This window comes from Halichoeres trimaculatus, unplaced genomic scaffold, assembly GCF_033239565.1.
Source record: "Halichoeres trimaculatus isolate MK-OKI-2021-1 unplaced genomic scaffold, fHalTri1.1 fHalTri1_scaffold_17, whole genome shotgun sequence".
NCBI classification, from domain to species: Eukaryota; Metazoa; Chordata; class Actinopteri; order Labriformes; family Labridae; genus Halichoeres; species Halichoeres trimaculatus.
The window spans coordinates 13,715,756-13,728,873 of record NW_027437195.1 but is presented as its reverse complement, the minus strand read 5'-3'; the positions used below and the strand labels follow the sequence as shown (position 1 = coordinate 13,728,873).

Below are 13,118 nucleotides of genomic sequence, written 5' to 3'. Positions count from 1 at the left end.
TTTAACCTCTGATTAATTAAACCACAAGAACTGAACTTAAATCTAAACCTCTAAAAATTGGCTTTGCATCAGTGAGATGTTCCCTCGAGGAGTTAAATAATACTCAGTGGTTTTTATTATTACGCTCTTCTTAAAATGAAAGCCCAGAGGAGTAACTGAGGATCCTGCTGCTTTGCAATGCAACACCCGAAAGCAGTTTTTTGAGGGTGTATTTATCTTCAGTAAGGACCTGTGTGTGTGATGTGTGTGTGCGTATTTGGGTGGGTGCTGGGGTCTATTAAACAGAGGGAAGAGGTCTGTCTGACTGGTTGGATTAGAGACAGAGCCTCTCGAGCAGATCATTACCTCACTGCAGTCTTAAATCTAAATTAACCAGGACTTAACCCTCGTACACGACCTCTAATCTGCTCTGTGGGGAAAGTACTGCTCACGGGCACAAGAGGGGAGGAGGAAGAAGGCCTGCTGGAACTAAAAACAGCACAGGGCGACTTCATAGTGGAGCGGCAGTGTGAAGCCGGGTCATTTGTAAGTGAGAAAACTAAGCACAGAGAGAAAAGGTGAGAAATGAAATGGATGCCAAAAGTGTGTGTACAAAACTGTTAATCAAGACAAAAGAAGAGTCACATACAATCACTGTCACCTCAGAGTCTTTTTCCCTGTCTTTATCCAGGTAATACTGAATCTGCCCTGTTATCTTAACTTCACACCCTTCCAGAAATGCACTCAAACCCTGATGGTATGTAGACACATGTGACAGCAAATTTCTGACGTAGTGGAACTGGATTCAAAAGGATGTCCCTGTGCCAGCTCGAGTAGAGAGTCAGTGTAACGTCTGATTGAGCCAATTTGTGAGCAGAGCAGGTAATTGTCTGGAGCATTAACACCAAGTGAGTGCCCGTGGTCATGATGATACCGATCAAGTGGAACAGATTGTGGCTGCGTTGTGCCCTTGTTTACTTCCCTGTGCAACTCTTTTCCTGACAATGCAGATTTTACGTAAAAAAAACATTTAGTATGCCAAACAAAAACAAACGTGAGGGGGGATAAAGTCATTCCTTGCTTTGACTTACAGGAGTATTTACTGCTAGCAGAACAAAATGCCGCTAACAAAGAAAAGCCTCTGTCAAAGTTCAGCTGTATAGTTTGAAAATGACACCATAACACATTGTTTGCTAATCAACAAGACATTTGAAATTTGTTAAGCTAACTGACGTTTTTAATTTCTTTTTAAATTTAGGGGTTTTTCTTTTATTTGATAGGGCACCTTGAATTAGACATGACCCGTAAGGAGAGAAGGGAGGAATAACATGCCAAACTATGTCAGGACCACGAACAATCCTTAACCAGTCCAACAAGGGCCTCTGTACAGGGGCCAGCTCAGTGAAACCAGTGCCATAATGGATGCTAACTAATGTAGCCTGTAACTCTACAAATACAATTATATTAAGCTGCGTTTCCACCAAGCAGACCGGTTCGGTTCGTCTCGGTACGGCGCACTTTTTGTGGCGTTTCCATTGACTCATCCCGGGATGAGTCTACGGCCCTGCAGCGTCGCGCTATTGTTTAACAGCTGCGGCTTCCGGCATCCGGCTTACACGCTGCCTACCACGAGAGGGCAAAGTTTGTTGTGGAAACGCAAACGGGATCAGGCTTAACTGTACTAAACCGTCCCAAACTGTACTGAACCAACCCGGACTGCTTGGTGGAAACGCAGCCTTATATATATCCCTTTAAGTTTATCAGCTTTTGCTAGGGATGCACCAATATGAAATTTTTTGGCCAATATCCTATATCCAATAACCGGTATTAATAATCCTGTTGTGGCAGATAAAAGATATTCGTCAATATCACCACTGGTTAAAAAAAAACAAACAAACAAAAAGAAAACCAAAAAAAACAACAACAATCTGAGATGATCAAATTGTGAACATACTGAAAATCATGCAACTTGAATTTTTCAACATCTCCCTTCATTTTCAAACTTGATTTCCTTGTCCACTCATCTTAGGTAGTTTTGGTGTTAACATGGCCATAGAAACAATATTATTTAGGTCTTGAAAGATTGTTCAAGATGCTCTGAAAATGGCCAGCAGCTAACCGAGTCAATATCAGCTAGCGATGGGTACCGAATAAGGTACTTTTACTGGTACCGACTGAATTCTGTCAAAAGTAGCGGGTACTGATTCACACAAAATCGAAAGGTACCATGTTTAGGTACCTAAATGCATCCTTGTGACTGTGAGGGACTAGAAGACTAGGCAATTTCCCATACTGGACATGAACACAGCATTGCAAGGTCATATATTGAAAAATAAATATTTCAAATGAAATTATTTTTGATTTTATTACTATTACGTTTTATTAAATTGATATTGTTTACCACATGAACAAAAAAAAAGCACCAGAAATTGGTACCGTTGAGTACCGAAACCGATTGCCAGGTACCGGGCGTCGGTACCGTATCATTTCAAATGTGAAAGGTACCCATCCCTAATATCAGCCGATGCCGATATGTTAAAAAAAAATGACCAACACTCGGCAATACCGATATTGATACCGATACATTGAGCATCTCTAGTTTTAACTTAACAGAGATTTCAACTTCACTGAACTCAGTGCCAGAGACGTGCAGGAGTCTTCTTCTATAGAGCCAAACTCTACGGTCGAGGGAATGAAAGTACCAGACTTTCTATGTGGAGTATGAGCTCTGAACATGGCAGAAGTGTCCTACACACTAATTATGGTTCAGAAAGGAATAATAAGGATTCAAAGACTTTAACACTAAGCTTCAGCGGCACAGACATTTCTCCTTCTCCTCCTCCTCCGATGCATCCCAGCAACAATTATTTTATCACGTACTGGCAGAGTGCTTCTGATTCTCATAATCTATGCAATGTCAGCAAAGCTTCAAAATCCCTGATCCATCATTTAGCCCAGATTGTGAGAACTGATAAATGTTCTGTGTTTATCCAACCCCTGCCCCAGTGATCCACAAAGTGCAGAGCTACACCGAGGATGGAGCTACAATTAAGCCCAGCATGGGTAAGAGAGAGAAGGAAGGAGGGACAGAGAGCGGAGTACTGCCGACTTAATGGCATTAATGCAAACCACATTAATGTGCTTATGTTCTTAGCTAAATGTCCCAGTTGTTTTGTGCAAAAAGCTCAATCTCATGATGAAACTGTTTGCAGTGCTGCCGCTTTCAGTTCACATACAACACGCAGGAGAAAATGCATGACCTATATACAGCAATTCCCTGAATGTGTGCTGTGTTTGAATTACAATACGCTGAAATATGTGTAATCTGATCAGCTGGAACCAAAAAAAGGAATGTAAGAATATCAGATTTTATTTCATTTTACCATGAAACACCACGTTAAAAATCTGTCAGCAGAATCCATGTCTACAAGCAGCCCATACTGAGTTTTACATAGGAAATACAGTGCTGTGTTCTTCATTTATTTTCTGTTCTGTTCATTTGTTTCTCAGTATTTTCTTTTCATCAAAGGTTCAATCTGGATTACAGGATGTGTGTGACATCCTTTTTGGGGGGATCCGGTACACCTTCTGAGAAAGAGGTTTATGGACAACAGGAGGAAATCCTGGAGACGCTGTTACATCAGTTTTAACAGTAATGATTGATATTTCTGCTATGGGAGAACATTGGCTGTCGGCAGGTAACATGAACTCATCTTTGTTGTATTGCAGCAGATACAGCAGATTGAGCAGCACAAGCACAGCACGGTAGTTTGCGACGATCGTAACAATGGTACTGTTGTCCTGTTGTATGCGCACGCGCGAGGCAGTGTGATGTCGGCATTTCCACTGAAAACGCCGGCTTACTGTTTACACGGCAATGGTGTCGGGAGGGTTTCAGAAAAATCCCACTCTGGAAGCCGTTTTCAAAAGTTTGCGTTTTAGGTCGGCTGAAACGCCATTTCTGTGTAAACACAAGGCTGAAACGCAACAAAACTTTTGCGTTTCACCCTAAAACCGTTGTCATGTAAACATCCCCTTAATATCCTCTGAACGGCCACGTTAGAAAAAAAATCACCCCCTGTACAGTGGGTGCCGGTAGTAAAATTAGCAACTCAAACAGAAGACGTTTTTTGTACCAGGCTGTAAATAGGTTAATTTCTGCTTTGAAAACAGCTTTTTTTGGCTTGGTGTGTATGTGACTTCTGCTACTTCTGGAGCCAGCCTCAAGTGGACACTCCAGAAACAGCAGATTTTAGCATTTCCACATTGTCTCATATTCCCAGACCGGAGGTTGACGCTTGGTCAGACCTCATTTTCACAAGTTCTCAGAGGGATGACAGGGTTAACTGATTTCATTTCAGTCCAGTGAAGAAAAATAAAGTACCTGTTATCACACACAGTGATGTCAAATGTGTGATTGGATTTTTCCGGATCTACATTTTTCCACAGGGTGGTCTGCACATTAAAACAGAGCAGTTATTGCTATCCTGAGCTTCATCTGACTACATTAACACAGTGTTAAAGCAGCAGAGCCATCAGTGTTTGGTGATGTAAAAACTGGTGCTTATTGTATTGTACGGTATGGCCCTTTACAACATGACCACAATTTCACAGTGTATCTGAGTGATGCAGCTGTCAGCACAGATAACATGAATATGCAGCAGCTATCAGGTTTACACAGCCCAGCAGGTGTTTGTGCTCTGCACAGCCAGTGGTCTTAGGTCAGTACTAAGTACCTACCAGCTGCACACACTGTAAATACAACACCTCATTGTCTTTATTTTTAAATCAACAACCCCCCATTCCACTCCTTCCTCTCCCTCATGATAACAAGACAGCCAACAGATCTGTTTGATCCTGCAGTTCTCATTTGGGACAGCATCAGCAGCGCCTAGACCCTCCTCCCCTCTTCTCTATCTCCCCTCCATTTCCTCCATCCTCTCCTCTCAGCAGAAAACAGAGTGAGAGGGAGCCAAAGAGAGGGCATTGGCCCAAAAGGTAGGAATTTTAGCCAGAAGCCTTGTTGTCTTCAATACTCATGTGAATTAAACATGTATGCAGAGCGTTCAGAGCCTATTCACAGCTCTGTGAGGCTGAGTGTTTCAAATAACAGGAGATGCTTGGTGTAGCGCTCACACTGAAAGCTGCATCTCTCTGGCAGCATCTCTGGCTTTGACTGAAGAGATGCAGCCAGGCGGGAGAAGAGAAAAATAAGAGGGAGATCAAAACAAGCACACTCGACTTTTCTTTACTTCCAAATGAACAAAGAGCTTGTTTGTTTGCAGCATATGCCAAATTAAGTTGTCGCTGCACATAGTATCTAATCTAGAATAACCTAAATTCTGTGTCAGAGCATGGTATGTTGAGGCAGATTAGGACCGCAGATTAGTATTTTAGCTCTGATTAAAATACAAGAGGGGAAGATTTGAGCGTCTGGGATGCAGTAACACCACAAGACTGTTTGGACAGTATAAAGCCATCTGGACAAAAACAATTAAACATTAAATGTTCCAACTGACTGAAAGTCTTTTTTTTTCCTTTCATACATCTTTGCTTTCACTGTCTTTTCTGCCCCTGACCTTTAAATTCCATCACTTAAACTGGAGGAATGAACAAGAACACACACTCACACACTCATCAGAAAAAAGTGTTGGTACAAACCTGGCAGCGATGTGGCTGTAAAACAACCCTGAGTCACTGACGCTCTGAGGGAGGCAGTAACGCAGCACTTGGACCCGGTGGACGTCCATTTTTGGTAAATAGCAAAACAAAAACCAGCAGCAACAGTCTCAGACAAAAAAAAAAACCCAGCTTGCGTTGCTCTGCTACCTTGCAGCTAGAATTCATTAAATGAAGCTTAATCCTCTGCTGAAAGCCTGATACATAAATTTGAAACAAAAGTGCACGGCTGCTCAAAGAACGACAGAAGAATCTTCTCAAAAATATAAAAAATCCAAACGAGGTCCTGAAGCTTTGAATTCCTGTGCCGCTGCATCCAGTATCCAACCAGCAACAAAGAGATGACTGACGGACCGACTGGCAGCGATGAAGTCATTGACCAGCCTGTAGTCTGACCGCATAACAGATGAGCATCTGTGTGTGTGTGTGTGTGTGTGTGTGTGTGTGTGTGTGTGTGTGAACCTCTGTACTATTGTCATACTGTTAACCCTAGGGAGATTACCTCACATCCGACTCAAACAGCCTCTACCCCACATCCACACTCATTTTAGAGAGTGGGTGAGGGGTGTTGTTAGGGTTGCTACTGTAACCCCCCCCACAGTGACTGCAGCCTGCTGTTGCCATAGCCACGTAGCATTTAGCAAAGCTGTATTAACAGGCAGCGGTCTATAATGTGGTCATCTGGTATCGATCAGGATGCCCTCTGCCTCAGAGGACACATCGTGTAGCTGGTGATTATACAGCACCCTGTACAAACACACATTAGCTGGGAGTGTATGCGTGCTGAAGGTCCATTAACATCCAGTGAGTTAATTACTGATTTCTAAAGCTCAACCAGAATCAGCATCACAGGGGTTATCTTTATCTTTGACCAAAAGGATGTAGTCCATAGTGTAGTCCAGATCAACTAAAAACCTTAGAGAGATGGACGAAAGGGCTTGACTGTGGTGGGGAGACAAGCGACAAGAAGGTGTGCCTAAGCCCCTCCTTGAACTGTCGATGTAAAGAAGAACCTGAACTTCTCATGCATAGGCTTTAGAGTAGATTCTCTGAAGTGTTTCAGCATTTTTGGAGATATCTGTTGATAGAATCAAACCATGGACATTGTCTGTCAGCTCTGATCCACACACAGGGCCAGTGGTCTGCTGGACGTTAAAGACAAAAAGTCATAAAGGGAAACTTAATCTGGAGAATGGCTGGTTATTCTGGAAGTCCAGTGGAAGTTTTTTCTTGACCCAATACTAGTTAGGATAGGGTTGGTATGTTAAAATAACGACATGCTTAACTTATGTCCAGTAAGCACTGAACCTACTCAGTATCTACAGGTTATCATTAGGTATGGGTACCTTTCACATTTGAAAAAATACGGTACCAATGCCCAGTACCTGGCAATCGGTACCAGTACTCAACGGTACCATGTTTCAGAACTTTTTTTGTGTTCATGTGGTAAAAAAATATCAATTTGTTTAACAATGAAATATAAAACAATTTCAATTTAACAAATTTATTCTTCAATATATAACCTTGCGATGCTGTGTTCATGTCCAGCATGGAAAATCACTTAGTCTTCCGCTCCCTCACAAAGATGCATTCAGGTACCTAAACATGGTACCTTTTGGTTTTACATGAATCGATACCCGTTACTTTTGACAGAATTTGGTAGGTACCTATAAAAGTACCTAATTTGGTACCCATCCCTAGTTATCATTACTCCTGTCAGATAGTTAGCATGAAGACATTTAGTGTAAAGCACCACACTGACTACAAACAGTAACAAAGAGCTTCTGCTAGAAAAGATAAAAGAACTTCATTCTGTTTATTTTAGGCAAACGTAATCCTCACATCTTGGTCACATTTATTCAAAATAGCAATTTTCAACAATGTGTGTTTATGTAAAATATATATAATTTTTTAATGTAGTAACAAGTTTATTTTTTAAATTGGCTGAAATGACAGGATTAGCAATCAATGCATTAACACAGATACAGTGAAACCACTCACCAAGTTTCTCTTCCACAAACACACACACACACACACACAGTCCTGGAACTAACAGCGCTTGAGCGCCAGGATGATGGAGTATTACCATGTGACCTTTGACCTGCCTGCTTTGCTGGCTCCACGCTAACAGCTGATCTCATGTTGTGGTGACAGCAAACAATGCTCACACTGCCATGGACCGCACGGTTCAGTCTGCTGTCGGAGAGACTGTTGTGATTGGTTAAACTGGGGTCACAGTCACAGTGATTGGTTGAAGAGGACAGCCGCTACATTGATTTGTTTTTGGGGGCTCACAGTGATTTTAATGCCAGGCTGGATTACGGTTTGCTGCTGTGTGGCTCTGAGCGTCCAGCTGGACAGGGGGACATTTCTGTGAAGGGACAAAAGTTAATAAGCTCTATGTATGTGTGACATATGAGGCGCCTGGAGGAGACGCTGCTCATCAATAGCATTTAAACTAAACTGAACATGAAGGAACTGTGACCTGAATGTTTGTTCTACAATATATAGTGCAGGAGTGGCCAACCAGTCAGAGACCAAGAGCCACAAAAATTTCTGTGGTACACGTAGTCTCGCACACACACTTCCTCTCACACATAAACGAAATGACATAAAATGAAAAGTAATAAATTTCCATCTATCTATCTATCTATCTATCTATCTATCTATCTATCTATCTATCTATCTATCTATCTATCTATCTATCTATCTATCTATCTATGTTTGTATGTATGTACGTATGTATGTATGAATGTATCTATCTATCTATCTATCTATCTATCTATCTATCTATCTATCTATCTATCTATCTATCTATCTAGATAGATAACTATGAGCACATGAGCGATTGAGAGGAAGAGAGAGAAGAGAAACCAAAACTTAAGTATCATTCTTATCACCCAAGTATTAATCAATACTGATCCCGAAGTAGACATCGATATATCAACATTTTAGATTGATCAGCACACCACTTCTCATAACAATATATATCTATAATATTTTTAGGAATGGATCAAAGAGCCGCACACTGAAAGGCAAAGAGCCACATGCGGCTCGCGAGCCACAGGTTGGCCACCCCTGATATTGTGGAACACTGAAAAAATCTCTAATCAATCACATCAACTGTGTTAAATCTTGATTATTAAATGATTAAAGCTGTCCATACACATGAGTATCTGTCATATAGAGCAGTACTTGGCTAATGATAAATGAGGGGTGACTGTCTTAGTGAAGGAGATAATTTTACAGTGATGTTACAGCAGTAAGCAGCAGTGAAGCCTCACAGATAGAAATCAGCTTATCGACCCCCCTGCTGACATCACTTATTAATTACACCCTGCTATAGATGCCAGTTGGCCCCCGGGCAGACTGTCATGGACACATACAGTACAATATGGATAGCAACCCCCCCTTCAACGCCACCCCTCCCCCACCTCTCATCTCCTCCTCCGCCTCACTCCACCTTCCTCAGCCCTCTCTAGTCCGCGTCCCGTCACTAATCCTGATCCTTAAAGGGAAACGCCGCTTCCATTTGGAGGACAATACATCACAGAGGGATGAGTGCTGGCGCAAAACCACAGAGCAGAAACCGACCTGTCAAAAGCGTGTACAATAGAGTTACCAGTCAGTGTAGCATCACACAATCTAGTAGGTGTGTGTGTGTGTGTGTGCATGTGTGTGTGCTTTCCTTTGTATTCAGAGTCTTTAACAATCTTTCCAGGATTTGTCAGCACTTTGGAGGAAGGAGAGAAGTTCATCTGTCAGAAAGCTGACAGCTGATGTGGAGATGGTTCAGATGAGGGCCTAATGAGCAGTTAGTCATCAGAGGCAAACTCATCATAACAGATAAGGACAAAAATGAAAAAAACAAATAGAAACGTCCTTAAACCTAAATGTTTGTATTCACACATTTCGTTTTGTTACACCCTGTTAAAAAGCTCCTCAAAAGTAATGTTCATTCTGCCAAAGAGGGGCAGAGAGTTTCCCCTCTGACACACTGTAGTTTACAGTAGATTACTAGAGTGCTTGCAGTCAGGCGTAAATCTCCAGAGTTATCTCATCTGCCCCACTCAGCTTCCACATCTGTATTTGAGCCTCAACAAATCACCAAGTTCCACTGTAATCTGCGCGGGCCACATCATCACACAGACCCCTCTCTTCGTGTTTCATCTGGCTTTTGATAGTCCCGTTCATCAGCCATTCAGAGATTAGCACTCTCTATCCCTTTCTTCCTGCCATCCTTTCTCACACATGCAATCAGATGAGATCCATCCTGTGAACGACAGAGAGCAGCAGCTGAGCTGACAGAAAGAGAGAGGAAAACTCATTCCTCCTTCTTAAGAAAAAAAAAAGGCTGAACCAGTGAAAGATATGCTAAAGGGTAACCAATCAGGCTTCTGTGCTAACAGCTGGCTCCAGAGAAAACACAGACAGACGAGTGGAAAGAAGGAGACACACAAGAGAAAGTCAGCAACCACTAGAGGAGATTTTTTCCTCTCCCACTTTTCCTGGATTCCTCTCCAAGTCAAGCCACTTTTTCTTTGCAGTTGCATACAAATCCTGTTAGAAGAAGCAAACAGATTCTGCGGTCTGAAAGCTGAGCCAGGATTTAAACAGAAACACCAGAGAGAGGAGAAGAAACATCAAAACCACACACTCCAAAGCCAACTCTACCTTCCAACAACACTCCAAAAGCAGAGACAAACAACTGACAAAGAAAGAAAAAGAGGTGATGTTCCCTTACCCAAAATCATCCAGGGAATACATGTCGCTGAAGAAGACAGTCCGGTCCTCAAGGAAAGGATGTAAGGAGGTATAAAAAGGGGAGATTATGGAGGAGAAGGGGCAGTGTCAGCCTGAGAGGACAGAACAGTACGCATGCTGTCCTTTACCCTTTTTCACATCCTCCAAAGAATACATTTAGAAAAATCCAACACGCCACCAGAGCAGACATAAAACGGAGACAGAGAGAGAGTGGGAGGAAGGAAGGGAGTGAGGGAGAGATGAGGAGTGTTGTAACTGAGTGAGGGAATGTAAGAGAGGGAGAGAGGGAGAGGAACATGTGACCAGAACAGACCAGTCATCTCTCTCCGCTCTGAGGATTTCAGTGCCGTCTTTCAACCTCCAAGGAATCAGTTCTACTGGATGGAAATTACATGTTAGCCTATGTAGGAAACAGGGGAGTGTTTTACAAACTCTCTTTTGGCACGAAAAATTCTGTGTGGAGCTTTAAATAGATTCTACAGAAGCTGGATTAAAAACATGTATCTGAGCCACAAACCTAATCACCAATTAACTAGAGGGTGGGGAAACAAACAGCCAGTTTGTTCATTCAGCCCGGCTCCAAACACATGCATCCTAGTTTTGAGCTCTTACAGTGCATAGTTAAAGTCATCTAATGCAGCATTTGTGGATTCTTGGTTTCTTTGTCCTGAGCGAGTGGTCCATCCGGCTAATGCAAACTCAGAGTAATAAGCTTCTTTGCCAAAGAGAGTCGAAGTGTGGGAAACAAAGAGTACTCCAGTGTACACAGAGATTAGCTTTGCTGCTTTAGACAATATTAAAAAAAGAAACGAGAGAAACTCTAAATTTAAACAATACATATGAATCACTGGATAAAAATATGTTTTCTTTGAAAAAAGCTTCAGGAATATGCATCAAGAATGAGTTAATCCTAAAGCTCCAGAGTCTAATTCCAAGGCTAAAACAAAGCTCATAGGATACTGTGGAATACTTAAGGATCAAAAGCCGAAGAAAAGGAGAAAAAAAAAAAGGATACCGTGCTCGGCTGTAAATGCACACACAGTATGTGGTGGGGTCATCTGATACGGCCTGTTTGACCTCCATCAGGCCATAAGGACACATGATACAGTCATCATCAAAGCTCCAGCAGCACAAAGCTTGTGTATGAGAAGAACAAGCTGGAAAAGGACGGGATTACTGTATGATGGGTGTGTGTGTGTGTGTGTGTGTGTTTTTCTTTTGTTTCTCTTTGCTTTAAATGTGAAACTTTTTGGAGTACCTGTTACTAAGCTACTTTTGTTTACAGTTTCTAACTTGTACAACAAATTTCCAGTGACCTCTGTTTGGTATTTGGTCCACTGTTTGGCATGTGTTCACCCTGAAATAGTTTTGTTGTCCATTCAATGTGGCATGTAAAATTCTGGTAACTTGCTCTTTTTGCTCTTTACATTCTAAGAGAATAAAGTCTTGACAAAACCTCTGTGCGAAAAAAAAAAAAAACAAAAAAACATTAACATAGGGATTTTGATGATCATCTTGGTATTGGCATGTTAGCATGCTAGCATTAGATACCTAGCAAAAAAAGTAAAAATGGTCAATGATTTTTAAATATTCTAACAGTAATTAACATTAAAAAAACTGCAAATCATAAAACAGCAGAAACATGCGTTGACTTCTCCAGGCATCAAAAAGTTCTGTGTGGAGCTCCTTTGAGAGACTAAACAAAAATGAATTGCAGCGCAAACTCTACAAGGTTAGAAAGAAGTTCAGAAATCACAAACTGACTACAACTATGCATGACCACTTTGACAGCGAGGCATGCAGCAGAAAGTGGGGCGCTGTCCGCAGAGCAACAGTCAATGGCAAGCTTCGTCACCCGAAGTAGTGAGTTTGGTTATTGATGTGCAGAGCAGAAACAGTTTATTTGACTGTTGTGGATTCTGAATGAAGAAATGAAATGAATTTATTTCAGTTCACTTGCAACATTTGAAAGAATTACAAGCTCGAAGTGAAATTTCAGAAATTCAAGAAAAAATGAAAGGGTGTAGGATGAAGCTAAAGCTTATTAAGACCTACCCCTCTTATCTCACTAAACAAAACAAAGAAAAAAATTACTAGTGAAGTGAATAGAAAAAACAATATTAACGATTGCTATTGCTAACAATCATTGGAACTGAGGATAAATTAAATCAGGAATTTCACTCAGTTCTAAAATAATTTAGAGAAAGGTCAAATAGCTTCATGCTTTTTCTGAGTGCTGGACATGCGGAGATCTATCAGAACTGGTTTCGCTAATAAAGAGCAAGTTGAAAACCACTCACATGTCAGCACTGCATGAACTGTCAGTATGGGTTACATTGAACAGAAAAGGATTGATGCCTAACCATGTTAGGGAAAGCGTCTGGGAATCACATAGATTCAGAAGCTCATGGATTGAACGATGGAGCAGGCGACCATACCAAGCATCTCGCTGCTAAATTACAAGTTTCACTGCTTAGTTTTCATTGAGATGATAACACAAATTGAAAAATTAAAATAAAATGTGAAGATCTGGACTGAATTTAGAATTTGGTCAGGTGACGGGATTTTTAAAAACTATTATGCCTGCTTGGTTTAAATTACTAGAGAGAAGACATTACAGGGCATCCTCTGGAGACCATGGAAATTGTTCAGTGCTTCAAAACAATCAGCTAAATAGTGGTTGGGTCAGTCTGGAC

General features: G+C 41.5%; 1 protein-coding gene across 3 annotated transcripts in view; it reads right to left on the bottom strand.

Annotated features, from left to right (window-relative positions):
- The window catches only part of evla (Enah/Vasp-like a), a 42,884-nt gene that overhangs the window by 26,927 nt on the left and 2,839 nt on the right, over positions 1-13,118 (bottom strand). Inside the window, exon 1 of one of the 3 annotated variants that reach the window (XM_074691640.1) lies at positions 10,403-10,667. The exons of 1 other annotated variant lie outside the window; for it this stretch is intronic. In XM_074691640.1, the coding sequence (XP_074547741.1) occupies positions 10,403-10,425 (23 nt within the window). In that variant the 5' untranslated portion in view covers positions 10,426-10,667. Of the gene's footprint in view, positions 1-5,640; positions 5,979-10,402; positions 10,668-13,118 lie in introns of those variants that run through there. One more of the 3 variants, XM_074691639.1, reaches the window with a different exon arrangement.